General features: G+C 35.6%; 2 protein-coding genes across 2 annotated transcripts in view; one reads left to right on the forward strand and one right to left on the reverse strand.

Annotated features, from left to right (window-relative positions):
• Nucleotides 1-108: 108 nt before the first annotated feature.
• Nucleotides 109-8834, reverse strand: LOC115452689 (tubulin-specific chaperone E). Its single transcript, XM_037437954.1, has 7 exons — nucleotides 8384-8834; nucleotides 4985-5091; nucleotides 4420-4599; nucleotides 3459-3873; nucleotides 2351-2482; nucleotides 1307-1463; nucleotides 109-763 (listed from the first exon to the last, which is right to left on the reverse strand). The coding sequence occupies exons 1-7, from the start codon at nucleotides 8729-8731 to the stop codon at nucleotides 450-452; spliced, it is 1653 nt and encodes a 550-aa protein (XP_037293851.1). The 5' UTR covers nucleotides 8732-8834; the 3' UTR covers nucleotides 109-449.
• A 708-nt stretch (nucleotides 8835-9542) lies between these two features.
• The window catches only part of LOC115453285 (protein enabled), a 100967-nt gene continuing 83383 nt past the window's right edge, over nucleotides 9543-27126 (forward strand). Inside the window, exon 1 of the mRNA XM_037437977.1 lies at nucleotides 9543-9987. Within this exon, the coding sequence (XP_037293874.1) occupies nucleotides 9983-9987 (5 nt within the window). The 5' untranslated portion in view covers nucleotides 9543-9982. The remainder of the gene's footprint in view (nucleotides 9988-27126) is intronic.

The raw sequence follows: 27126 nt of genomic DNA on the forward strand, positions 1-27126 counted from the left end.
GTTTCGATTACAAATGCGCGCCAAAGACGCCATATTGAATAGTGTTACCATGTGAAAATAATATTTAAAATGGTAGGTATTATTTTTTTATTTAACCATTTTTTATTGTTTTTTTTTTTGGGGGGGGGGGGGGGGTAGCTATTTATAAATGTCATGATTCTTTGAGATTTCAAGCAATTAACCAAATTAATGTAGATAAGCTTTGTAAATAAATAAATCAAGCTTTACTACATCGATTGAAAAATGTAAAATAATACTGCATTTTTTCAATTTTAAAAGCCTTGAATCAGGTGACATGTTTTTTTTAGTAGATTTTTGTGCAAATTTCGCCATTTTGCATAATTTTCAACTACCCCTGGACATAAAGTGTGACCATCATTTTCAAATAATATTACGATTACAATCCTTGTAAATTGACATTTATAGAAAAAAAATATTGCACTTCGAAATTATCTGAATCGTACAACGATTGTGTCGCCATTTTTAACTGAAAAATAGGCTAGATCTTTCATGACATTGTCGAGGCAGATTTCAGCGCCGTCCATCTTGTCATCCAGGATAAAGAGCGTCGGTGTGATGTTGCAGCCCTTCGCGAACAACCTTTGAGCCAATGTGACCAGCTTTTGTACGGCCATTGTGGACGGAAACTTTTTCTTGAACGACTTCCCGTTTTCATCCCTCAGGGTGATTTCAAGGAGGTGTGACGTGAGGGTTTTGTTTGTGGGTTGTTTTACGAGGAGACTGTCGTCAGGTATGCCGTATCCTGTAGGAAAAAAACATAGATGGTCTTACAATACTCATTAATGATTTCTCTTCTCAGTCGTACACTCCTTGCGGAGTGGTCGTGGTGATGGATAGTCTGAAAAATTGGTTGCGACTTTTGCAAGACTTCTCCATCTGTCTCTATTCATTAAATATATCATAATGTAAGTCGGTTTTGTGTAGATGAATTGGTTGATCGTAAGCTCAAAGCTTAATATCGGTAATGACGATCATTATAGCACCAACAAAATGTATTAATATTTTTTTGATAAAACCGTGCAGGCAGCGTTTTGGCAGTCCTCCTGGCATTGCATAAGTCCATAGGCATCGGAGGATACTTACCATTAGGCGGTCCGCTTGCCTTCCCTACTTAGCATCAAAAAATAAAAACAACACATACCAATAAACACAAGAGAAATGTAGGATTCCGTTTTTTATCAACTTAAAAAAGAGGTTACTTGACTGACCCTTAATAGAAGTTACAGATATTTTTCAGGTCGCTTTGACCCTACCTAGAACTTAGATATATTTTTAGGTCACTTACGTTCAACAAGTTCAGTGAACCGCGAGTGTTCCACGTCGAAGGTCCTTTTCTTGCTAACGTCGTCTTGAGCCAATTTCCATTCGGCGCCGTACCGTTTCATGTAATCATATTCCGCGCCGCGACGCAGTTCCCGTGTTATTGTTGAGCCGTTCAATTCCTGTAAATTATTGTGGTTAGTTTGGACATGGTAATGATAGTGGTGTTGGTAATAATGGTGATGATGGCAATGATAAAGGTGTTAATGATAAGGTGATGGTAATGGTGATAGACGTAATAGTAATGATGATGCGGGTGATTAATTCTTTCGTAATAATAGAAGCTCCAAAGGTGACAGTAGTAGCATAGATTGTAATATAAATATTAAAAGCAACAATATGTAATGCGTTATTTGTTGAGACGCCGTCAGAATATTTCATTTTTTAAGTTCAAACTCACTGATACGACGAAATTTACGCAAAATTGTATCAATGGTATCAAAAATAACGTCAGTATGATCACTCCAATCTCCATCTAAAATCCTAGTGCCATCAGGTGCCTTCTCTGACAGTTTAAAGTCGTGACACGTAATACGATATCTTGATGGAATTAGTGTGGAATGTTATCAAGTATGTCAATTTCAATTGTAAACGCTATGATGTGCAACACGTGCTATGAACTGACAAAATAAAGTGGTATATGAGTTTTTTTTTTATTGCTGTGAATGACAAAACGAACTCCCCGTTCGCCTGATGGTAAGCGATACGGTCGTATTGGATGGTGTTTCTACTGTTTATGGGTGATCGCTCATAAACAGTAGAAACACCATCCAACACCTTGAATTACAAAGTACTGTTTGGTATTCCACTGCGCTCGCCATCCTGAGACATGAGATGTTAAGTCCTATTAAGTCCAGTAGTTACACTGGCTACAATGTTCAAACCGGAACACAACAGTGACTACACACTACTGCTGGCGACAGAAATAGACATTGCGGTGGTACCTACCCAGGCGGACTCACATGTGACAGACCTACTACCAGTGGAATCTAAACATTGTTCATTTCACCTGCAGCGTGCCGATTTTAGCGATGATGAGTTGCGAGCCGGTGTCGTAGTCTTCGGTGTTCTGGATCGGGTTCTTCAGGAAGTAGAGTTTGCGCAGGGACTTCAGTTTGTTCAGTTCGCTTATAGATCTCCACTGGAAGTAAACATTTTCAAATAAGTTAATTGCCCTTATTTTACACAAACAATTATATACCACCCTCTTATTCCCGAAGTGGTAGGCGTAGGCTTTTTTTATACTCACTGCACCTGATGGTAAATGAAGTGGGGTCCAATACATCATTATCGACTGACAAGAGATGATTACCCCTCGACAGTCGACACAATTATGCCGGCCTGTTGGAACCGGATATACACAGGCTGATACCGGAACGCGACACACTTACGAGTACCATTATGGAGGGTTTTAACACCTTGTGTACGGTGGTCGCTATCCTGGCGGATATAAAATATATCCTACCACCAACAAACTTTCTCCAAGTGCTTTCCGTCCCTTGTGATAGAGGAGAGCCTATTGCTTAATCGTTCTTTATTATATAGTTAGAATAGCGAGCACCGTATATTAAGTTTAAAACTAGCCATAGTGACGTCAGTGTGTCGCGTTCCGGGATCAGCCTGTGTAATGTATGTTTGAGCACTGTGGTAATTATCATAAATTTAAAAAAATATTTACCAGAAATCAACCCTTATTATTATTTTTTTATTGATCACAAATACTATGTACGCCCATACATAGCAATGGTTAAATTGACATTACATTTTTTCTACATACTCAAATGTTTATATTTTATGATACTAGATCTGAAATTACCCATATTTTTTCCAAGGAACTACTTTATTCAACGGTATGTATGACGTCATCAAGCATTTTTCGGTATTTATTTTTTTTCTTAGAAATTAAGTATTAAAAACATATTAAAAATACATACTGGAACTCAGAATAAAAAAATTAAGAAACGTTTTTTTTTGTTTTAGGCTCGGTTATATTTTAAAATGTTTTTAATTGTAATATTATTGCCTAGCTAAGTGCAATTGTAATTATAGGTAAAGACTGCATGCAAATTATGTATAACGAAAAATTATGTCTCTAAAATCAAATTTAAAATACTCACATCATTTATCCTGTTCCTGCTCAAAAACAAAACTTCCAAATTTTCAAAAACGTCCACCTTCTGCCCACCAGGCTTGTCGTTAAACCGTATCTCCTCAATCAGGCACTCGTTCAGGCTCAAAGTCTGCAGATTCCTCAACTGTCCAAGGTTCATTACTTCTCTCCAAGAGTCTATGGGGTTTCCGTCCAATCTCAATATTGTTAGTGACCGTAAAGTGACTCCTGGAAAAGGTATCTTCTGGATCCTGTTGTAGGCTGCTATAATCTCCCCCACTTTAGGCCACAAGTGGGAGAGGGAGAGTAGGTCCGGCCATTCATAATCGCATACGGAGACATTGATCTTTTCCAGTTTAGCAAAGTTTATCGAGAGTTGGGATAGGGTTTCTTCCGGGATGTCGATTGCCATGCGGTTTTTGCTGTTGAGTGAAAAACGTTGAATGATAAGAAATCATCTATGTATAATAATATATAAAGTTAGAGTTTGTCTTTTTGTTTGTTTGAACGTGCTAAGATCAGGAACTACCAATTTTGTTTTTTTGTTCATAAATAGGATACATTACTCCTTGTTGCTATAGAATATATATTAAACAGTACATTGTCTGAGAAATAACTATGTTTCTTTTTTCAAAAGGATAAATGCTTAAGCTATGGCTGTAAAATATATTCTCAACAGATACATTGGTAAATTCAATAAAGAATATATATTTTCAGCCGATCCTCGATACGCGGAAGCATGCCGGCGATGGTAGCTATGACTAAATTGTTTGGAGGCCTTCTATCCCTTATCTCGCTGTTTGCAATTGGCAGTTACGTAAAGTTGATCATATCCGCCAAGTTCATCAAATTATAAGCTATTTTAATTCGCATCAATCTATGATTATTTATGGACAACAATTATCCCATAATATGCAACATCCGGGTCGAAGGACCAAATCTACAATACCGTTATCTATAAACCTTACCTGACATCTAACTCCCTGAGGTCCGGCAGCTGCGCCGACAGCTGTATCACCTCGCGCCAGTTGGAGAACAGGTTGCACGAGACGTCCAGGCTGCGCACGTTGGGGCACAGCGAGGCCACGTCGCCCGCCTTGGCAACGTTCTGATCGTGCACGCACACTTCGAGGAGGCGGTCGAATTTTCTGGAACGAAGGCTTTGTTTGGTATTTTCATAGTGTATTCTAGCAATTATGAAAAGCTGTAGATTTGTTCCTTCATTGAAGTAATGTTTTATGGTTGTTGAATGTACTTATTTACAAATGTATAATAGATGGTATTACAGTAGGTACAAAGACTGGTGGTCCAAAGACAAGTAGAAGAACATGAGATTGAGGCTTATTTTGGTGGACTGACTCCATTAAAAGCGGAAACACAAGTCCAAAGTCAAGTCTAGGGATATACAACATACATCTAATTTTTTTCTAAGATAACCCAGCATTTATTTCTGCAGAAGATACCTTCCTTTTGTAGGCTGGTTATTTTAAAGATATAAGATGGCTTATGACAGTGAAAAGAAAATTAACTTACTGTTTCTGATGTATCTTCTCAAAACCAACCATTTCTATAAAAGGTGCTCCCATTTCTCTCTTCCATTCGTTGATCACGGTCCTGCGATGCGCCGCTACTGTTTCATCCTTAAATATAAGAGTTTAAGTTATTTCTGAGGAATGGGCTAAAAAGAAAGGTGGCGGGTAACTAACTGATATAGTATATTTTATTACAATCTAAACCTATAACTCAAAGGTGACTGACTCACATAGTGATCTATCAACGCACAGCCCAAACCACTGGACGGATCGGGCTGAAATTTGGCATGCAGGTAGATGTTATGACGTAGGCATCCGCTAAGAAAGGATTTTGATTAATTCCACCCCCAAGGGGATAAAATAGGGTATGAAAGTTTGTATAAAACTTTGTCAATTTTAAACCGATCGGGCTGAGACTTTGCATGCATAAAGCTACTATGACGTAGGCATCCCCTAAGAAAGGATTTTGATAAATTCCACTCCTAAGGTAATAAAATAGGGGATGAGAGTTTGTATAAATCTTCTTAGATTTTCGACTGATTGAACTGAAATTAAAGATTGGAGCTACTATGATGAAGACATTCGCTTAAATAGGATTTAGATAAATTCAACCCCCATGGGGATAAAATTAGTTTGAACCTATTAGTACAAGGAAAATATGTAGCAAGACTTTTATCATACAGTGGACTTTTACCCCGGAAAACTCATTCACGCGGGCGAAGCCGCGAGCAAAAGCTAGTATAGTATAAGAGGCCCTTTTTTGTACATCTAATGAACACACACTCACGATTTTATTACCAAAAGGGTAAGCAAAGAAGCAACAAGTGCACCTACTTGCGAACGTGGGCATTTCATCCCATGTTGTGATGAGCCTATCACCATATCGCTAAGTTCCAGACTCCAGGCTGTTACTAGTAGACAAATCCAATTTTACTTGCTTAAACCGGGGATCAAACCCGAGACCTCAGTACAGTGCAGTACACTGCACTGCAGTTGTACCGTAATTCAACCTCGCCATGGAGCGTCACATTTAATAAAACAGCCTAAAATATTTTTTTGTTATGATTTACTTATGACTTCTTTACCATGGCAGTATGAAAAAAACATAACTTATTAAACTAGGCTAACTTAATAATAAATTAAATAATTATCTATTTTTATATACAAACTAAGTCCCCAAAAGCTGTATGCCTGTATGTGATTGTTTTTCTCAAAATCTACTGTAACAGTATTTGTATTGTTTTATGTAAATTGACTGAAATATAACAATTACTGTTGAATAGGTTGTGTGTTATTGTGTTGTGATTGAAAAACTTAGTGACACACTGATTTACACGCGGGCGAAACCGCGGGCACAGCTAGTATGTAAAAAATCAACACTGTTTAATCATACCCTGAGGAATTCCTTATGTAAGCTACATACATTCTTAGTCAAAGGGTAATTGTTTTATTTAAAACCACAGCTGTACAATACATTAAGAAAATATTATGATGTAAGGAATAATAAAATCTATATACAATTAGTTTTCCTATTTATTCAGTTTCTCAGGAATGGTAGAGTAGTTTGCCAGTAAGGAACATTGCCATTCAAAATGACAGTGGTTTCAAAATTTACAAAATTTCTATTTAATATTTAAGAATTAATAAAACATTTTATTTTAAATCAAATTATCATCCTTTTGAAATGTTATGCAGCATAAACATTGTCTTATCAAGTTCATTGCATATTTATAATTCATCATACATTTCTAATGAGTCATAAATAGTGACTGAGTACTCTGATATATGTCAGGTTGTAAATCATGTTCCTTTTTTCCATCTGGACCTAAGAATCGAACTCCATAAGGCAATATTCCCATAAGAGTTGATGTATTATTCAATTGACTATAAATGGTTCCTGTTGCATTTGTAAAATCTTACTAATAAAGATGTATATGTCTGTAATACCGAGAATAAAACTAATTCACATATTTACTCGTAATTTTTATTCCTGATGTTTCAAAGACTTTGCAGCCTTTACGGTCATGGAGGACTAAAATGTTAGTTGTCTGGAAAAATTAAACGATTTTTCTTTATATTTTAATTATACAAAATTTTTATTTTTTATAATTAAACGTTTATCACAAAAAAATGTTAAGTACTTCTATTTGATGAAATCATTAGTCAGATATTCAGAACTTTGTCTTACATGTTGTATGACATTTATCCAGTAGTGCAGCATGGGTTTTGTTTCCTAAGGCACGCATACAACCCCCCCTAAACACATTTGGCAACTCCACCCCCTCAACTAAGCTAAACAACTTTATTATCAAACAATATGAGACAAAATATTGTATAACCATAAAGTAGTTATTGGTAAAGCCCTTTATGATTTACATTATAATTTTTCTGAGCAGAGACAAAGGAAATATTAATTTTCATGCAAATTATTGTGAATATATTTGTTTATTTATTTATTTGAACAGCCAACAAAACATACACCTTACATAGTTTTTTTTTAACAATTCAGTAAGTAATTGCTGCAGTGCTGTTTTAATTACAGGCTGTCACAGCATGGGCATATTAAATACATAACAATAAACAATTGGCTGCACCATAAGTGCAGTATATTGTATATATAATACTGAATATAAAACTAAATTTAGGTTTAAACAAGCGAGTTCAATATTTTCTTTTTAATACATATTTAGATATATATTAAAGTAAACACAAAAATCAATGATATTGAATGTATGGCACACAGATAGTTCATATACTTAAAATTAAACTAATTTTCTTAATTAAATACTTTGCAGCCTTCATGGTCCCCCGTGACCATGAAGGATACAAAGTCTTCGAAACGTTGGGAGAAAACTAAGATATAAAAAACTGCAATAGAATCTGAAAATTAGTTTAATTTCAATGTCTAACATTTGCATAAACATAAAAAATCTGTATCATATACTTGAGTAAACATACTATAAGATACAGAATTTTTATTCCATAAAAATCTTTCAAATAAGGTATGTTTTCAACTAATGTTTATAGAATTAAAAAAAAAGGTTGTTTTGTGTTTTTCTCAAGCATGCACGGTAAAAAAGCTTATTTGATTTATTTTAATTGAAATCATTGTTACCCCAAAAAAATAGCTTTAATTATTGTTTAATAAAATTTTGGGAGTTGACCAATAGAAAATGCCCTTAGTATTAAGCATGCTCTACAATACCCCAGTAATAATTTCTACTTAATTTTGCAATTGACATAAATAAAATGATATTTTCAGCAAATTTTGTTATTCAATAAGCAAATGAGTCAACATAAACAACACTAACATAAAGCCTTGAACAGACTTTTTGTGTGGGTGTGATGACCAAACCTCTGGATAACAATCTCTTTATTAAATAAATGTTTAAAACTTTACCTCTCGATCGCCGTAATATTTTCTTATGGCGTCCGCGCAGGTCTTATACGGGCTGATCTTGTTCGGTCGTACGAACGAGCCAGCACCTGGCTTCGAAGCTTTGAAGTACTGCACACCGTCCAAACTGCCGTCATGTTTTCCCCTCCCCGTGTCATCCCATTCCACGCCATACCATATCCCCTTATATCCCTGCACTTCCCCAATATATTTCACTGTAGCGAAATCATCATTGCATTTAACTCTGCTACCGATGTGGACCTGTATCTCACTATCTTCAGTACCATTCCGACTGTCCATGGCACCGTTACAAAATTTTGGCAATAAATTAACAGGCATTGCGCCCACCATTATTTTTGTGTTTTCGAAAAAAGAACTGTTTATCAAAAGTAAAACAGGCTGACTTTTTTCCCGAAAAACTATGTCATTTGTCAAAAACTTTTATTGATGTCAAGCCTTAACAATAGTGATGTGATAATGATTAATGATTTTAACGAATAAATGTCAATAATTCATTAAGTCTTATGGATTTATCTAGAACTTTTATAAAAAATATGACAGCTTATTATAAAAAAATCGTTTAAGAGATATCAGTAGACGGATTGGCTGTCTGAGTGATCAAACAGTGTAAAACTGTAACCAATATCTCTAAATAATAAAAGCATGAGATTTTACGCAAAGCTTTTATAAATGACCTAATGCGTAGATGAGCCCGATAATGAGGAGGTATTTTTGGAAATACTTGTTCTAAGAGGTTAACGGTGTCTTATAAAAATCGACATAATAAAACGCTAGCGATTCAGGATTATTCAATATTAATCCTTTTAATTTTCAAATTTAGAATGCCAGCGTCGATTTGAGCAGAATTAAATCGCATTTATTTTGTATTAGAGTATTCGTTGCATCCGACTTACATAAATAAATGTTGTAATATGTCTATATTCGTTTCTATTCGATTGTTTGCGATTAGTCAACGCCGCATAGGGAATAACAACTGTAAGTACCACACTAAATTTCTGACAAAGAACTCAGATTATATAGAAAAGTTTCACTATTTACTGCATAGATGGCGGTACTTGTACTGTTCGAGATTTTATCTGAGAGGTGATTGGTGATGAACAAGAAAAGGATATTACGCGTCCAAGTATGGAAGTCATGCCGCATATGGACGAAAAACCTATTACGAAGTTGACGTTCCGATTCGCACATGCAGAACTTAGCTAACCACCAGAGAGTTATGAGATTGCTTTTGTCGGCCCCTATACAGCGGTCGATAGACTAACTCGCCAGTGTGTTTCGGACATCTACGTAGATGAATTCGTACCCGCCCGGTTCAATGATCCATTTATTTTCACTCGTTACTCCGGCGCGGCGCTAGCGTCATCTCGCTCGCGGCTTCCCGAATCGGGAATCGGGACGTGAAAAAAGTGTTTTTTTGACAAAAATGGCTACCGAACGAAGTATCCCGGACGTTTACGCTAGTCGTTAATAAGTTTATTGTCGTTTACTTTAAGTGAAAAATGCATTTTATAAGTGAACAATTGTGACGTGCTGTGCATTTGTGCATACGGATTGATCTCAACAAAGGATATTAGCTTCAAGATGAGGTATGTATCGAGTTCAACGCACCATCCTTTAGTTAGCAAAACAAATAAATAATTACTTTATGTATCGTGCACGCGTCGATCTATTTATGTTCAGGGCACATTTATTGCTCCATTGGGCAACCTTTTTGTTCCCGAGATAGTTTTTTTCTCGGCGCTATTGTAACGTAAACAGACCACGGGCGTGCGGTTACGGTTCATCGATTAGTTGTCTACAATGTTAATTAAACGATATTTATGAATGACAATATAATTACTGGCCTGTTATATTTGCGGCACAGTTCATAGAGAAGCTGTAATTATGAAGAAAAAAAATATTTCAAAATTAGAACATTGATTTTTTCCCTCGCATGTTTGCCCCCACACGGCGTATTTTCGTGTTATTTTCGTCTTGTATTTACAAGCTTTTGTCTGACCTTGTGTGTTGGTGTGGCAATTTGTTAAATTGGGGCATGTCGCCGTCCTATAGGGACTGTGTGCGTTGCGTTTCGTGGAAATGGGGTGGCCCGAGACCCCCCAGTAGGGTGTTTGTAATAACGTTAGTGCATATGACTAATAAAAGAACCCCACCCTTTATTACTTCGCGCGAATGTTATTTCAACGGAATTATGAAACGTTATCAGCTAATATATTTATCTGACATAGATAAGGCAAGCAGTGCAATGATTAATAACAGCCTAAGTGGATGAGTTCAGGTATTTTATTAGATTTTTTGTGTTAAACACCATGATCAATATTATTACCATGCATTACCCTAGACAGTGTAATTTCACGTACATTTCATTTACATTTATTTCAGATTTACATCTAGTGGATGTCAACAAAATTTGTACTGTATCATACCTTTTACTTATAGCATGGTTGTTAAAAATCAGTTTTGTGAATTAAAGAATAAAAAAACTATAAATTAATACCCTAAAATGATAATAAGAAAAATAATCAGGAAGCAAATTGAATTTAAAACTAGTTCTGAAATTAACTGGCTCTCTTGGTAATTTAATTTGGGAATTATAAATACTGACATAAAAAAATACCTGTTAATGATTATAGCACTAAAATCTTTTAAATTAAGTACTCAATCAAAAAACTTGTTCAAATGTTTAACCCTAAATACAATTTTTACACAATGTCTACAAATTTTCCTCAATTAATGGCTGTTCTGAGAAATCAGTTTCATAAATTCAAGGAAGACATAAATGAATACATGTACATTATATATAGGTTAAAATTAACTATGATGCAAGTTAAAAATAAACTTGACTGAGGTAAACTGACCATATTAATATGTTCTAAAGGTGTTTATATATTATTGTGTTTTATCCAAAATGGAGTTTAAGTTTTAAATTATTGTATTATCAACAATCTAAGCTGGGTTCCTGCTGTAAATACTTCTATCCCACCATGTAATTGGAATGGAAAGTTAATTGCAATTTAAATCATAAGTATAAGAAATATTGTTCAGTCTGAAAAATCAATTTTAGGTCACATAGTGATGTATTGTGAATAATGCAATTCTTGCTTAATGAGTATTTCTTGAAATAAATGTATGTAACGAAATATTGTTACGATTTTCTTTTTTTTGTGTTGTAATAAATTAGTTCGATGAAATAATATGTAGAATTAATGTATTAAAATTAAGAAAAAAAAGACAGATGTGGTATAAAAAATTATAGGAACTATTTCATTGCATACATTTATTTTGTGAAATACTTTAATTATGTTAGTACTTCAGAGCGCTCTATCTTATTTTTGAATCACTGTATTAGAAAAAATTTAAAGGTAATCTACTAAACATTACAAAACCTAAAATATGTCTTTGTCATGGACAACTATCCCAAAGAGTTACTTGCAACTTAATTTCCCTCTACACTAATAAAATAATACTTAATATATAAGAAATTATGAATTCCATGGAAAAATCCATGTTGAATTATTCCGAAAGGTTTACCTGTTTTACCTTATTTAGATGTCAATTGGTTACCTTAGGTATTAGGAGGTGAGTAATGTTTAGTGGAAAATAACTTAACATCAGGTGTAGTGAAGTCATTTTTGTGTGTCCGAATAAAAAAATATATATATCTTTGGATTATGGGGTCTTGGTAATACCATTTTGATCCATGATCCAATCTGTTTCATCTTGAATTATTTGATGGGAAAAATGTAATAAAATTGTGATTAGTTAAACTACCAATAGTATATTGATACAATATTGCCTCCCTTGCTACAGTGTTAAAGGGCTGAGGAATGGAAGGTCCTAGGTTTGCATCTTATGTTGGACAACACATATGTTTTCTAACACGATTTTCCTTAGAATAGATTGTTCAGAGACCTGGATTTTACGCAGGCTAAGCAGCTGTACGTAAAAACTTTTTAAAGAGCAAAAGCGAGAACTTCGCGTGCATCTAAAGTAAATTCGCCTCTAGGGAATCTAGTATCGGGAATCGTGTTAGGAAACCCAAGGGTTACCCAGAAAATCGAACTACCCGACCAGGCATACCAATCTATAGTCCTCATAATTGTAATTTGTGAAATAAGTGACGTAATAATGGAGAGTAGATGTACAAATAGATATTACACGATCAAGTAACAATACGTCTAACATGCGATTAAAAATTCCATTAACAAATTCTAGGAAACATTCGTCATGCAATTATACAGAAGATGACTAACACTCCTTCACCAAAGCCCTTTAACAAAGGGGTATACATCATTAATGGTCCTATATCCTGGATCATTTCTCAATTTCCACCCTTTAAGAATTTAATGTCGGTAATCCACGAGAAGCAAGCAAGCAAGGTTGATTTACGTATTAAGATTTGCGTAAGTCAGGCCCGAGAATTATGTTCCCTTTATTCCACATTCAAGATACGATGTGGGGTTGGGGAAACATGTTTTCACTCATAATGCAGATGACAGTTTGGTTTTTACGATCGTTATCTAAATTTAAATTCTTTGACATTATGTTCACTTAATGGTGTTTAAAAAAATCTACACAACGTGTTACGCTATCTATTGCTAATAATAATATTGCCGCTAGACCAAAGGGACGTCTAGAAGGATAATCAGTAAACTGGAACGAGATAGACTCGTCTTGTGCAAAGTTTCGGGACAGGATGTGCGATATCGTATCGCATCGGATACGCTTTGATATGCCTTATAGAAATTTGACTGTATTTAGTGACGCATTCGGTGCATTTCTAATATGTCCTCGAAGTGCTTATTTAGATTGCTTATGGTGCCATTCTTGCGCTCAACTCTAAATATAGTGAACTAAATTTTTTTACTTAATTTATTTTTAATATTTTATTTGTTTCCATTTAAAAGCAATTTCAGTTTTTATTACGGTCGCTGCATTTTTTCAAAATGTGGGATCTTTTGATAATTATCTGTATTTTCCATAATACTACCTTCAATTGTCGACTCTAGCGTCCATTGATAGAATTATATCAACTAAGCATTTCTTTTCAGTCTCCAAACACGAGTAATATTAACTAATATATCTTACAAAGTTTATTAATATTCTATACATAATTCTATCATACGTATTCGAAAAATTGCCTTGCAATAAAAGAACCTCCGCTATATCGTTTTGATATTTGTACATTATTATGAAACATGCTTGGAACGTTACGTTTTACTTGTTTTTATAAAAGAAACCTGTGACTATAAAGGTCAAAATTGCAACGTATCGATCCGCTTGCTTGCAACTGCATTTCGCGATCAGCCAGACAAAATTGCAGTTGACGGCATTGAATCGTCGCATCTTTTTTGTTCGTGTGTTCCGGCTCATCTTTGAAATGTCTGTGTCGATTTTGATAGGCCTTTTTAGGCAGTTACAGAGATTTTAAACCATATGTAAACTTTTTCGCAGTTAAAGAAATTGGAAGTTTTTTTTTTTACTAAATTTCTTACTTTATTAGAAAAGCAACCTTATAACTGTAATATATTCTATTTTATTTCTTAAAGATAACTCTTAAAATCAAGATATACAATACCAGCTCGAAAATAAAAAAAATGGGGTCATTAGCAAACCAAAAAAATCATGTAAATTTTGCTGCAATCTACACCTTAATTTGTCGGTCTTTTACTACATAAATTGAGATGCATTATGCCGTTTTGCTATAATCATTGCATTAACTGTGACACCTCTCTCGAAACACGGAGGTTATTTTCAAGCAGTCGATAAATATCGATAAAAATAAAATAAAATTCAATTTTATTCATCTAAATTATTGCTGTCATCGATATATATGTACTACGTGCTAGATTTGACGTTCCGAACATTCACTGTGTTTAACTGGATTGAACTGTTAACCATTCAAACTGATAGGTGTCAATATTGATGCTTGTGGCTGTGTACGGAGAGGCGCTCATAATATAAAAACGCTAGTCTAAGTGTAAACTTGGATGTGAATAAAAAATATTAGTCAAATAAGTAAAATTATTTGTTATTCAAGTGAATAAATTGATTATAACAGTGACGTTTTGGTTGCCATTTTAGTTCAGATTTTGAACAAATGGTTTATATGGACGTTCGTGTCTATAGAATATACTTCAATGATTGCTGTTTGTTAGTTACATTATATTTTCTCTGAGAATGCTGTGTATACCGCAGATATATTATCAAAGCTGCGATATTACAATTTAGCTAGTCATATTACAATTAAACGGTACATTGTCAATCGACATCATTTTCTATAATTTAAAGGTCTGGATTTAGAATCTTTGTAATGTCACGGGGCACTATAGCGAATGTAAGCGACATGCACATGAGCCAATTGTTAACGCAATGTTTTTTAGATTTAATGATATGTATTGGTGTTCATTAATAAATAAATGTTTAACGGACATTGTAAATAAAATTGTTGCCAAATATATTCGATTATAATAGAAATGAACTCCCTTTGCATTTCCAAGAAGAACAGCTAAACGCCACACGATTTCTGAGCATAAGAACAAACTGTTAACACTCGTAATTTCTTTCCGACAAATGTCCGTTAGACATAATGTCTACTTGCTAAGTATTATCCCCCAGATAGTAACGTGGCATGTGAGGCTTACATTACTGGAAAATCTTGTTTCGAGTAGCTCTTGAGCAAGTAATTGTTGGGTGTTAGGTAATGTTCCAGTCTTTAGGTGAGTGTTGTTTTACAGGAATATTCCAGATACGCAAGGTCGTGAGAAATGGTGTCTACTGGTAACTTCTATTGCGACTTACTTAAGTATTTACTTAAAAAAATTACAAAATTAGAAACTTGTTTATTATCTATTTACTTAAAAAAAAAAATTATACATTTACTGCAATGTTCCCCACTGCACCTGATGGTAACTAGAGTGGGGTCCAATAAAATGTCGAATGACGAGAGATGATTACTCTTCAGCAGTCGGCACAATTATGCCGGCCTGTTGGAACTGGATATACACTGGCTGATTCCGGAACGCACTCACTTGCGCGAGTCACTATGGCAGGTTTTGACACCTTGTGTACGGTGGTCGTTATCCGGGCGAATATAAGATATATCTTACAACAAGCAAAATATATAGATAAATGTTTAAAATAATTGTTTTAAATCTTATATCCCTTTCTTGTAAAGCAAAGGATTATGGCATATTTAAATATGCCACCACTAAAAGATTATTATGATGACGAGTATTTAAAACCATGCATCTTTGTCACTTATTAAAAATATCCACTACTCAAATATTGCGAAACATCATGCACCCACTCTTATAAAAGATCACCCAATCAACATATTTATACATGACAAAATCCAACATGTCTCACATAAGGTTAATGTAAAAGCCTGTTTGGTTTCCGATGTGAAACTATTAAAATGTATGAGTGTTGCAAAACTTCATGTCTTAAGTCTCAGCCCGCGAGCAGTTCAGTGATTTTATTGTATCTCTTCGGGTTAGTCATTGATATAAATAGTTAATGTTATTCATTACCTATTGGATGACTGGCGGTTAGATTTACTGAGGTCTTTAAAAGAATTAAATTAATTCAGATGAAATAAGTTAAAGGAAAATAGTGAAAGTTTTGGTAATTTTCAAATATATGGATTTTATAGGTGTTCCGACTATCATTAGCCATCATATTGTAATAAAACATATCTGAAATATATTGCCTATATTCCCCAATGATAAAGAAGTGCAACTGCGCTCACATGTATTCGTACTTCGATATATTCATCCTTTGATGTGATTTTTGTTGACTGATCTGGGCATGAACCCAAAATTTCACGGTTAATTAAGTAGTGTGCAAATCCTTATTGTTTTTAATCAAGTTCCTTGTTCTGTGTGGACGGTTTATATCCGAAATCCTATATCATTACCATTTTCAAATTAATTCGTGTCATTAAACTAAAGGTCGCTTTGTCCAAACGTAGTTCGATAAACTAAGACAATTAAGGGTTAAGAAGATGTTAGGTAACCCGTCATCTGCAAATTTCAAATAACAGGTTGTACAAGGTGACAGACGGGTAGGTATTTAGAAAGTTGGGTAGATCGATACTACAGTGTCGGTATTGATTTTGGTCCTTCGAGCCGTGATAGGTCAGTGGTAATTTTTGAATGTCAGTCTTTTGTTATTTAAAGTTCTTAGAGTCCCTGTAGCGCAGTGAAGGGTAAGAAGAAAGGTTTTCGTAAACTCACGCTCTTAACGCAGTGAGGCTAAACAAGATGTATTAAATTCATAGTTTAATGACATTTTCCATCCCATGGTATAATAATTGAGTACAAAATTAATTACTACATTGGGTACTTTTGATACCCAAGCAATTTTGAAACCAGAAAACACATTAATTTAATTTTATCTAGATTAATAAGGTTAGTTGTCGCAGAACATTGCTATTAAACCATAAACAAATAACATGCTTTTTTAATTTTCTTTATTATTTTAAGAAATATTCACAAGGATTCTAAAGTGCTTGTGAAACATCTCTCTCTACCCCGGAAAATAGGGTAAAATCGTGACGTTATGTAGAAATTAAGCAAGGTAATATCCTTCAAAATCTGCCTTCAAATTAGATGGTAGATAGGTCACGTTAAGGTGTTCCATCGATTCTTAGAGAGCTCTTGTGTCCGTCGTCTGCAAGTTGCAACTAAACTTGTCTACTGCACTTGGAAACTCCGATTAAACCTGAGTCAACGAAACGGTAACTTGATCCCGTGAGTTTGATATAATACAAAATTTAAATCATTACTGATTTGCGTCATTATTTTTAATTTCATTGGATACTAAACATATGTCTTCTTAACAGGAATTTCCAAAAATAAATATTCCTTTTACTAAAATTTGCTCAACAATCCTACACAAATTGGATCGGTTGCAAAGTTGACGTTGATAAATTCAAATTTTAGTCTGTTATCTAATAGATCTGAATCTAAAAGTCATATTAACCCGCTAACCTTTGTCTCATAACTTTAATTTTATATTATTGTATAGCCTTCCTCGATAAATGGGCTTATCCTACACTTAAATAACTTTTCAATTCGTACCAATTGTTTCTGAGATTAGCGCGTACAAACAACCAAACTCTTCAGCTTATATGTAAGTATAGCATAAACTACAACTCAAGAGTCGAAACTCAGTATCTAATACTTGAGTTCATTAAGCTATTGACAACAGCTGGCCTTATAAAGATCGTAACATACAGGTATTGATTATGTCATGTGTAAAGATATAATCGTTTTTTATTCCACGGCGTAGTAAAGGCGTGCGTTCTGCATTATTCATGTCCTAACGGTTGTGTCAAATTGGACAAGTTGCCATTTCGTTAATGGATGTGCGGAAGCTTTGTAAATTAATAATAGACGTTACTGTATGTTCTGGAAGTGCTATTGCTGTTTATACTGTCCCACTGATAGGCAATGGCCTTTACTACTGACTGAGTTTAGGACTTAGTCCACCACGCTGGTTTAATGCTGTTTGTTTTCACCTACCTTCCAAATCTTTATGTAGATTTTCTCACGGTATTTTCACCGTTAAAACTTAACTATTGAATAATAACTGGGTCATTGAAGGTCTCTGTACCAAAGTGAGTGCTCGGAAGTATTGTCTAACCTTATCCCATCCTCTGCTTTCCTTAACGGAACCATGCGAGCTGGCTTGCAAAACCATAGCTTTCCGGTTCGAACCAATAGGTGCAATAAATCATATTTCTGCTGCACCATTAAGCTGTGGAACAGTTTGCTAGCATACGTGTTCTCTCCTTCCTACAAGTTTGAGTCTTTTAAGCGATGGACTTAAAGTTGTAATAAGAAGTTTTATTTCTTGACGGTTGGCATGTTTTTGGGCCTCTCTTAATTTACTATCAGGTACAGTGAGGCCCTTGGCAGTGTCCTCGAGAATAAAAATGGAATCTACTGAGACTTAGGTTTACAATTTAATAATACTTTGCGGCGACTCACACACATCGTTCCAATTTTACAACCCCCAAGGACTTAAAACTACAGCTATAGATTTCATTTAATTTGAAACACATTTCGGCGTACTAAAATAGCCGTAATAGTTACTTCCACCGGCGAGCCGGCGACGGATGTGGGACAATTGGGCGCAATTAGCGTGTTTACATATCTACGGCTGAACTACCTGGCAAGGTATCGATTTATTGTCGAAAAGCGGCGGTTTTGTAATCGCCACATATGTTGCTATAGCTGATATTGTGGCTTCGGCCACTTCCAATAAACAACAGTTTCAGATCAATAGCAATGATGAACTAATGAAAATGTTCTAAATGGGAGATAGATGAGCTTTAATCCGCGGTTTGTAAGAACGCGTACTTCTTTGGCTCGACGTTGGCAACACGCAACAGTTGCTCGTACTGTTTGTTCATATTGTGTTATAAAAAAGAAGAAAATATGCTTTTGGAGAGTCTGGGTACAGGTTAATTCAAAATAGAGTATCACAGTTGAATTGAAAGGGAAGTTACAGGAAATAGCGATTAAGACGACCACGAGCATTTCAAATCGGTTGGATGGCCGACCAACTTACTACGAAATTAAAGTACGCGTTATGGTGACATGGAAAAATGATGTCAATCCATAAGTACACATACGAACTTCCTGTCTTATTGCTTGAGGATGTCAATTTTTTTCCGATTGGTAAATTTTCGCTATCCAAAGGTAGCCATTAATATTGTTTATTGAAATTGATCTTTAAATTATATTTTAAACAATTTAATTACATGACAAGCGATTCGCACAATGGTATTATCTCCTGTGTATAAATAACGTCAAAGTGCGGAACTTTGAATAGCTCTGTACTACGCCCAGATTCTCTGACATCCAATGTTAAATCATATAATTCTTACATTACATTTGCTACAATATAGATATCCTGCTCGGAATATAATATAGCTTATACTACTGCTGGGCATCAGAACACACGTTCACGCTTTTTATCCAAAGTATAGGCAGAGGCGCAACTGTTGCACCCACTTTTCACCATGCGTATTCCGTCCCATGATGTGATAAGGGCGAGCCTATCGCCATAGCGGGCACAAATTCTAGACTCACTATATCACCGCCTGACCCGGAGATTGAACCCGAGACATCACTGCAGTTGTATAGCAACACAACGCCACCGCGACAGACAAACAAAGACAATTGCATAATAATCGAAATCATGGTAATGACGATAAAATGTAAAAGATTATAATCGATAATCCAATCGTAACTAACAATCGGATGATTGAACAATTTGCTTGATTGCATGCGATTTGCAAATTGTGCTGCGTTTACGTATGGTTTTGGAGACAATGATTGTGTCATTGTTTTTATGGGTTTGTTGTTCCACGAAGTATAAGTAAGCTTGCCCCATATCATATGGGATTTCACAGCTGGCAAAGTAAAGGTGGGATAAGACTGCTACCCCTAAAAACAGAACGCTAGTTGCTATGTATATTATAGAGTTTTTTTTTTTTAAATAAAACAAACATGAATTTAAAATCTTTTTGGATAAGGTTGTCTAAAAACAAGATGCAAATGTCTTCTATGATGGTATTAAGTATAAGACAACGATTACTCTCAAAATTTTGATACTGATTTCTACATGTTACCTACTTACTACAACTCATTACTGTTGACTTGATTTTGGGAACTCGTATTTTCTCACAATATTGTGTTAACCTACCGGTGAAAGCTCTTTGGTCCTCGTGTATATTTGTAATACTTTAGGGCATTTATACTAGGCTGTAATTTTTGTAAATTATTATAAATAAATAAAACTTAGTTAAAAAGGCGATGAACAACTCATTCGAGGACTAGGACTAGTTTCCATAAAAAGTTTATAATCTTATATCTATCTACCCACATTTTGCTGTTTATATCTATTTATGTTTGTCATAAAATTACAGCAGTTACAATATCAAAATACAATAGACTTATTTCGATAAGTGGGTAGATTGCTTACATTTTATGGCATTATATGAATGTAGTATATGATAAAAGTAAATATATGTACTTACTTATTAAATAGTATACAAAATATGTGGTTAGATTAGTTTTAAAAGCAGAATTGACAGGTCCTAAAAAGGAGTACAGTCAAACCAACGAGATTACAAACGTCGTCATGTTGGTATGGATCTAATTTAATTTTTGACTGACGTTAATTTTAAAACAAAGAAGGAAAAGTGGCGCTACCAAAGCAGGTGTTTTATTTTTCTGGTAATGATTAAAGCTGTGGTTTCAAAATATGCCTTATTTACATTTTAACTACATACATGGATAAACTGCTTCTATGAGAGTAGTTTTAAGTCCATTGTGGTTTAATAAATCGACTGGAATTCATTCAGTAACTCGTGCTATGAACTAGAATTGTGTTTTGTCATTGTCCTCGGTGCCTAGACCCACATATTCACATTGTCTTGGAACTGGTACAGTCGGATACAAAATAACCAACACCCACTGATAATAAATTGACTTTTATAAATGTGGGTCATTTGGTTATACGAATAGTTTTTGTTTATGTCTTTAAGGATTCTATTTTAGAATTCCTTTAACAGCCACTTTCATAGTGTGTTTTACAATCCATAAATCCACGATTATACATTAGATTTTTTTTTTTCAATAATTAGTTAAGTGTTTCGTCACAAGACAATTTACAAAAAAGATTATTATACTTTGATGTACAAAGCTAATAAGTGACTAATATTTAATATAGAATATACAGTGACTTCAGCACGCAATCTACGAAGGCGTGCTGTCCGCAGTTAGCCCCTTCTTACAACTACCCTCGTCCAACAATCTAAACAATTCATAACAATAAACACGCGGCATTGCAACATGTGCGCGTTTGTACGCCGCCCGAACGGAAGATCTTATTGTTGCGTACATCGGCGACCTCGTTACGTAACCGCTCGCGTGTTTATGACATTCTTTTGAATTTCGAACGACTTGAACCGTTATTGATCCTTCGAGACGGATGTGCGTCGTGGATACAATGCGGATATTTGTGTTTTTTGGATTAAGATTTACTTCCTGTCTAGTGCACCTTTTGGTTCGAGATTTGATGATATCCGAAGACTGCAATGCGGGCGCTCCAATACAATTTCCAGCATAAGTAGTCATCTTCTATCATAATGTACTTACCTTCGTGTTATATTTAGAAGTTTATGCTCCCTATAGGTGAAATAGAAATAACAAATTCACTTAAACTTTACCGCTTGTTATTGTTTTAAGACAAGTTGTACTTTAAAGCATTTTTCAATTCTGTCTGGCGTGGCGAATACTACTTGCAGATGGATGGTGTAGCGATGGGTTCTCCCATAGCTCCAGTGGTGGCAAATATTTTCATGGAGTGGTTTGAAGAAAGAGCTCTCAGTACGACGGAAGATAAACCGAGATTCTGGTGGCGATATGTGGATGATGTTTTTGCCATCTTGCACAAGAATAGTGTGATGCCCTTTCTTGTTCATTTGAATAAGATACACCCAAAAATCGTTTTTACCATCGAGCAAGAAAGGGATGGCGCTCTAGCTTTCCTTGACGTATTGGTTATGCGAAAACCCGACGGGAATCTCACGCATACGGTTTATCGAAAACCTACACACACAGACCGATACTTAAGGGCCGACTCGCACCACCATCCGGCTCATTTGGCTTCGATCCCACGGACATTGATCCATAGAGCCCTACGTTTATGTGATCCCCAGCACATTAACGAGGAGCTGATGCATGTCAAGCAAGTGTTGGAGTCAAATGGTTATAGCTGGAGACAGAGTCTGCGGGTTAGTGAAAATACAGCAGAACGCGGTACGTCTGTGGATAGAGCGCTAGCATTTCTACCCTTCGTTAAAGGCATTACAGACAAAATAGGTCATTTACTACGCCGGCAATACAACATTAAGACCATTTTCCGGCCCTTTGCGAAGATAAGGAATTTAATGCGCTCTCCTAAGGACAGTGACCCACTGAATGTGCCGGGTGTATACATGGTGCCTTGCGACTGCGGCAAAAGCTACATAGGTGAAACAGGACGCAACGTGGCTACTAGATTGACTGAACACATTCGGTGTTTGAAGAAATTGGACGGGAACGGCTCTGCTATCGCCGAGCATGCATTGGATTCGGACGTTTCCCATTACATCCGTTTTGATAAGACCAAAGTATTGGCTATAGAAAAGTCTTTCGGCCCGCGTAAAATACGTGAGGCCATAGAAATCAACAAACGTCCGAATTTCAATCGTGACGTAGGCTGGACGTTGCCGACTACTTGGAGACCGATTCTTCAAACCGTACATAAATACACTAACAGGCCTACACGAGGATGTGACACAGTCAGTTCAGTACACACAAGTGTTCTACATGCACCGGTAGCTGCACATGATCAAACAGATGTGACATCTTCGGAACCCTCTGAACCACCCCCACCCCAATCTTCGAGCCGTGCTTTACGTGCCGCTAGGCGGGCGGCGGCGCGGGCGCGGGTGGCTGACAGTGATCGAGAGGCCTCCGCGACGCGACGTCCTCTTAGCACTCGCCCCTGAGGATGACCTACTTAATAGGTCGAAACTGGTCGGCGATTCCGACTACTTTTATACGTGAGTAAAACCGTGTTGTTTTGACTAATTTTTCAATTCCATTAAAGAAAGCGATTTTGTAACAGAGGGAGTTTTAGAATGTAGGTCAATAGTTCCGTATATAATAAAGCTTTAATCCGAGTAAACAATCTCGGATTGCAGAGATATAATTTTATTATTACGATGCGCTTTTCCTTTGAAGTTTTAACATGTGGAAATGTGGTTTACGTAGCGTGCACTCCTTGAAGTTTGCTTGAAGTTTAGGTTTACGTCATTGTTTTTTTTACTAAAATACACTGTCCCCGACGGTAAATGTATAAGCAAAAATAATTTAACAGGTAAACATATAATCTAAGTTATCAACCATGTTCCAAAAAAGAAAACACTAAATTAAGTCACTAACAATCAATTATTCATTTGTTTATAACACTTTATTGTACACCAGAGACAAAAATCAATTATCTTTTCAATTAAGCTATTATCTTGAAAATGTATGTTTGTTTACATTTAGTATTTTCCTTCCTAAAATATTTTTGGGATAGTACATGTTTATTATTTTATCATTAATAACACGATGAGATCATCGAACTGATACAAATATTTATGTATGCCCCAAAAAAACAGTATTGTTCTAAATATGGCTCATTACTCTGAATATCAATTGTCTATTGATAGACCACGAGTGCCGTAACAATAAGGCAGATAGGATCTATGGTACGTTCATTGACGTATTTATTAAAAAGTAAAGCTCTCTACACACCAAACGAACTGACGCACCGACTTAACCGCTTTGGGACTTATTTGGTAAGCGGGGTTAAGATTTCCAAGAAAAAGAAGTTGATTTGCGCAAGCGATATTGTGTAAACAACCACAGTAAGGTGATTTCTACCAATTTTTAAGCTTGTGGAGCTTGTCACGAGTTGCAATTATTGTATGTTGCCGATAGGGCATCTTGAAGTTCTTTTGTAATATTGCTGCGAGAAAGTGTTAGTCCAAACCTAGCGATATAATGTCGGAAGATTGATCTTGCGTAGCCCAACGATACACACATTCAGACAGTGTAGACAGTACAACTAGTCCACTGAATTTACTTCTACCGAATTTTAAGCTTGTTGGACTCGTAACTAGTCGACATTTTTGAAATGTTGCCGCTAGGGCGTCTTGAAGTTCCTGTACAATTTATTGCTGCGAGAAAGTGTTAGTCCAAACCTATCTATATAATGTCGGAGAATTGATCCTGCGCAGTCCGCCGATACACATTCAGACTTAAGTGTAGACAGTGCAACTAGTCCACCTAATTTTCATGTGTTTTCCGTCCCGGGATGCATAGATGCGGACTACCCGCCGATTGCAGTCGCAACTTATGCCGGCGACTCTGGTGTGAAGTATGCTTACGTTTTGAGATGTCTGTGATATGTGACGTTGTGGTCAGGAAACGTTTGCGGTCTCACTGTGGATGACTTACCGTTAGCGCTACCTTGATATTTTCCGAGCAACATTGTTGGGGATGTTAGAATGTTGCCAGTGAAACTACTGGACATGATCAGTCTTATAAAAAAATCGTAGAGCTTTGCTTAGTTAAAACACAAATTTACTCGATCAGCTGTAAGTCAAAACCGGCCATCTTGCCTCTTAATAAGGTTTAAACAAGGAACCGGTGATGTTTTTGACAGTTATTTAAGCAATTCTTAACCACCTCTTAACGCTTAAACAAGTTTATAAGTAAGATTTAGTAAGACTTACCCCTTATATCTCAGGATGGCGAGCGCAGCTCAATTCAAGGTGTTGAATGGTATTTCCACTGTTTATGGGCGATCGTATCGGTTATCATAAGCGGAGTGCGGTCCAGAAACTGTTGACTAACGAGCGATGATTATGCCATGCCAGTCGACACAATTTTGCCGGCCTGTTTTTCTGTTTGGTAGCGTGGATAATCTCTAAGTAGGCTGCACGATTACTTTATATCTGTATTTTCTTATAAGGGAAGTCCACTCGATTTCATGTCTGTACAAATAATAGAATATTAATAATATGTTGATAAATGCAATAATAATATACAAATATAGATTGAGCAATAACGGAACTGATAATAGATGTTTTGAGCCTACAAAATGATCTACAGGAAGTGATATTAATGTATTACTCCCACGCACTATTACAAGAATAGCTTCCTACGTTATATTACTGATATCTACATTTATATTCATTAATTATAATTTTAAATACCTGTGTCAAGGTGCGATGAGTGGTCATTTGATGTCACCTTTTTGGTCAAGTGAGTTTGCATAGGTTTTGCGGCTTAGGTCTTGCGTTCGATTACCAGATCGGTCTACTCAAGCTTTTTATTTTTTGTTTCATAATTTTTACGTTTTAGAATGAATGGCAAAGTTGAATACGATGACTACACATTACGCTCCACGGGCGAGTAATTAGCTCGTCTCAACTTTAACAAGATAAAATTTCTTACGTCTTGGGATAATGGGTGAATATTTTTTTTATACTTGCGTGGAAACGTGACTCGACAGCAACTGATGGTAATGTTGACTGATGAAAGTTGATTACCCCTCGTCAATCGACACAATTATGCCGGCCTGTTGGAACCGAATATACACAAGCTGATCTCGGAACGCGACACACTTACTTGGGCCACTAACGGTTTCAAAACCTTGTGTACGTTGGTCGCTATCCTATAATAAAAGGCTTTATTATTTGTTTAGAGCGTTGCTATTATGAGTAATCTTGGTTACCGGACGAGTAATTTACTCGTCTCGTCGTGCTTATCCCGACTTTACAAGGCTATCTCCAAGCGCAACCGCACGTACGCGTTGTAGGAACTGTTCGTCAAAGTATTTGCATACACCTGTCTCCTTAGATGGAACAATTGACGTATGATGGCTGCCGTTTGGTCCTTCCGGTGCGATTGTTGGCTGTTAAGGAGTGGTGTACGGAGTTTTAGCTGTTCATTAATTAGCTTTTAGTGTACGAATCTATAAATGTAGTCAGCTGTAAAAATAGCTGAAGAAATTCTACTCGTATCGCCTATACGTGTTTAGTTTAATAGATTATAGTCAAGTCACTATTATTTTTTTGAAGAAAAGTAATTGGTAAGAACACAAGAGTGTATGGGCGATTTGAATTTTTTAGCTACTTATGTGCGTCACTGTACATTCTCTAGTTACCAGAGATGGAAAGAAAGCTTTTAGTTTTTAGTTCGTTTTTAGTTGATTGAATCATGGCTCCCTCGTGAAAGATCTTTTCTCGGTATAAAAGTCGCTTTATGTACTTTTTTGGAATGAAAATTAGCCTAATTTAACCCAGGTGTATCCGTGGGGCAAATTTCATTAAAGTTCAGCAGTTATGGTGTTTACATCCAACATATGCAAATCTCCACAACTTTCGCATACTATTAAGATGGCTATATCTTTTTATTTTTTTTATGCTTTGCAAACTAATATAATGATAATTTATATGGTTTTTATATGAGGATAAACTCAAAAATTACTGGAACGATTTTGAATTTTTTTTCACTATAATTAGCTATATTATCCCAGACTATTCCAGGCTATTATTATTCCGGGGGTAGGAATTAACACGATCGGAGTCGCAAACACAAGGTTGTAATTAAATTTATTTCTTAATTCGTTGTATTAAATTAGTTTTTTAACTCATGGTGACATTTTATGCTTACATAGGATTTTTTAAGTAGGCGTAACTACGTTATAAATTTGGCAAATAATATAAAACTGGATTTAGGCGAAATACTGACTCGGCTGCTTAAAATAACTTGTCATTTCTAAAAGTAACTCAATTATCCATCGAAATAAAAAAACATCGGAATTTTTATATTACGATTTTCTACCGATGTTTCGAAGACTTTCCAGCCTTTCACGGTTAATTAACCAAACCTTTAGATCGTCTTAAAACTTGCCATAATTAAATATTTTTTACGTAACTACACAAAAAAAGATTGCCAGGGGTTTGAAAACCCAGATTAATTCTAAAGTATAATAATTATTTTTTAATTTATTTATTTCCTGAAACAATACAAATCAAATTACAAAGATGAAATTTACTAAAATTAAATAAATATTGCACCATTAACTTGTCGTTGTCAGCGATC

Source organism: Manduca sexta, chromosome 2 (assembly GCF_014839805.1).
Source record: "Manduca sexta isolate Smith_Timp_Sample1 chromosome 2, JHU_Msex_v1.0, whole genome shotgun sequence".
NCBI classification, from domain to species: domain Eukaryota; kingdom Metazoa; phylum Arthropoda; class Insecta; order Lepidoptera; family Sphingidae; genus Manduca; species Manduca sexta.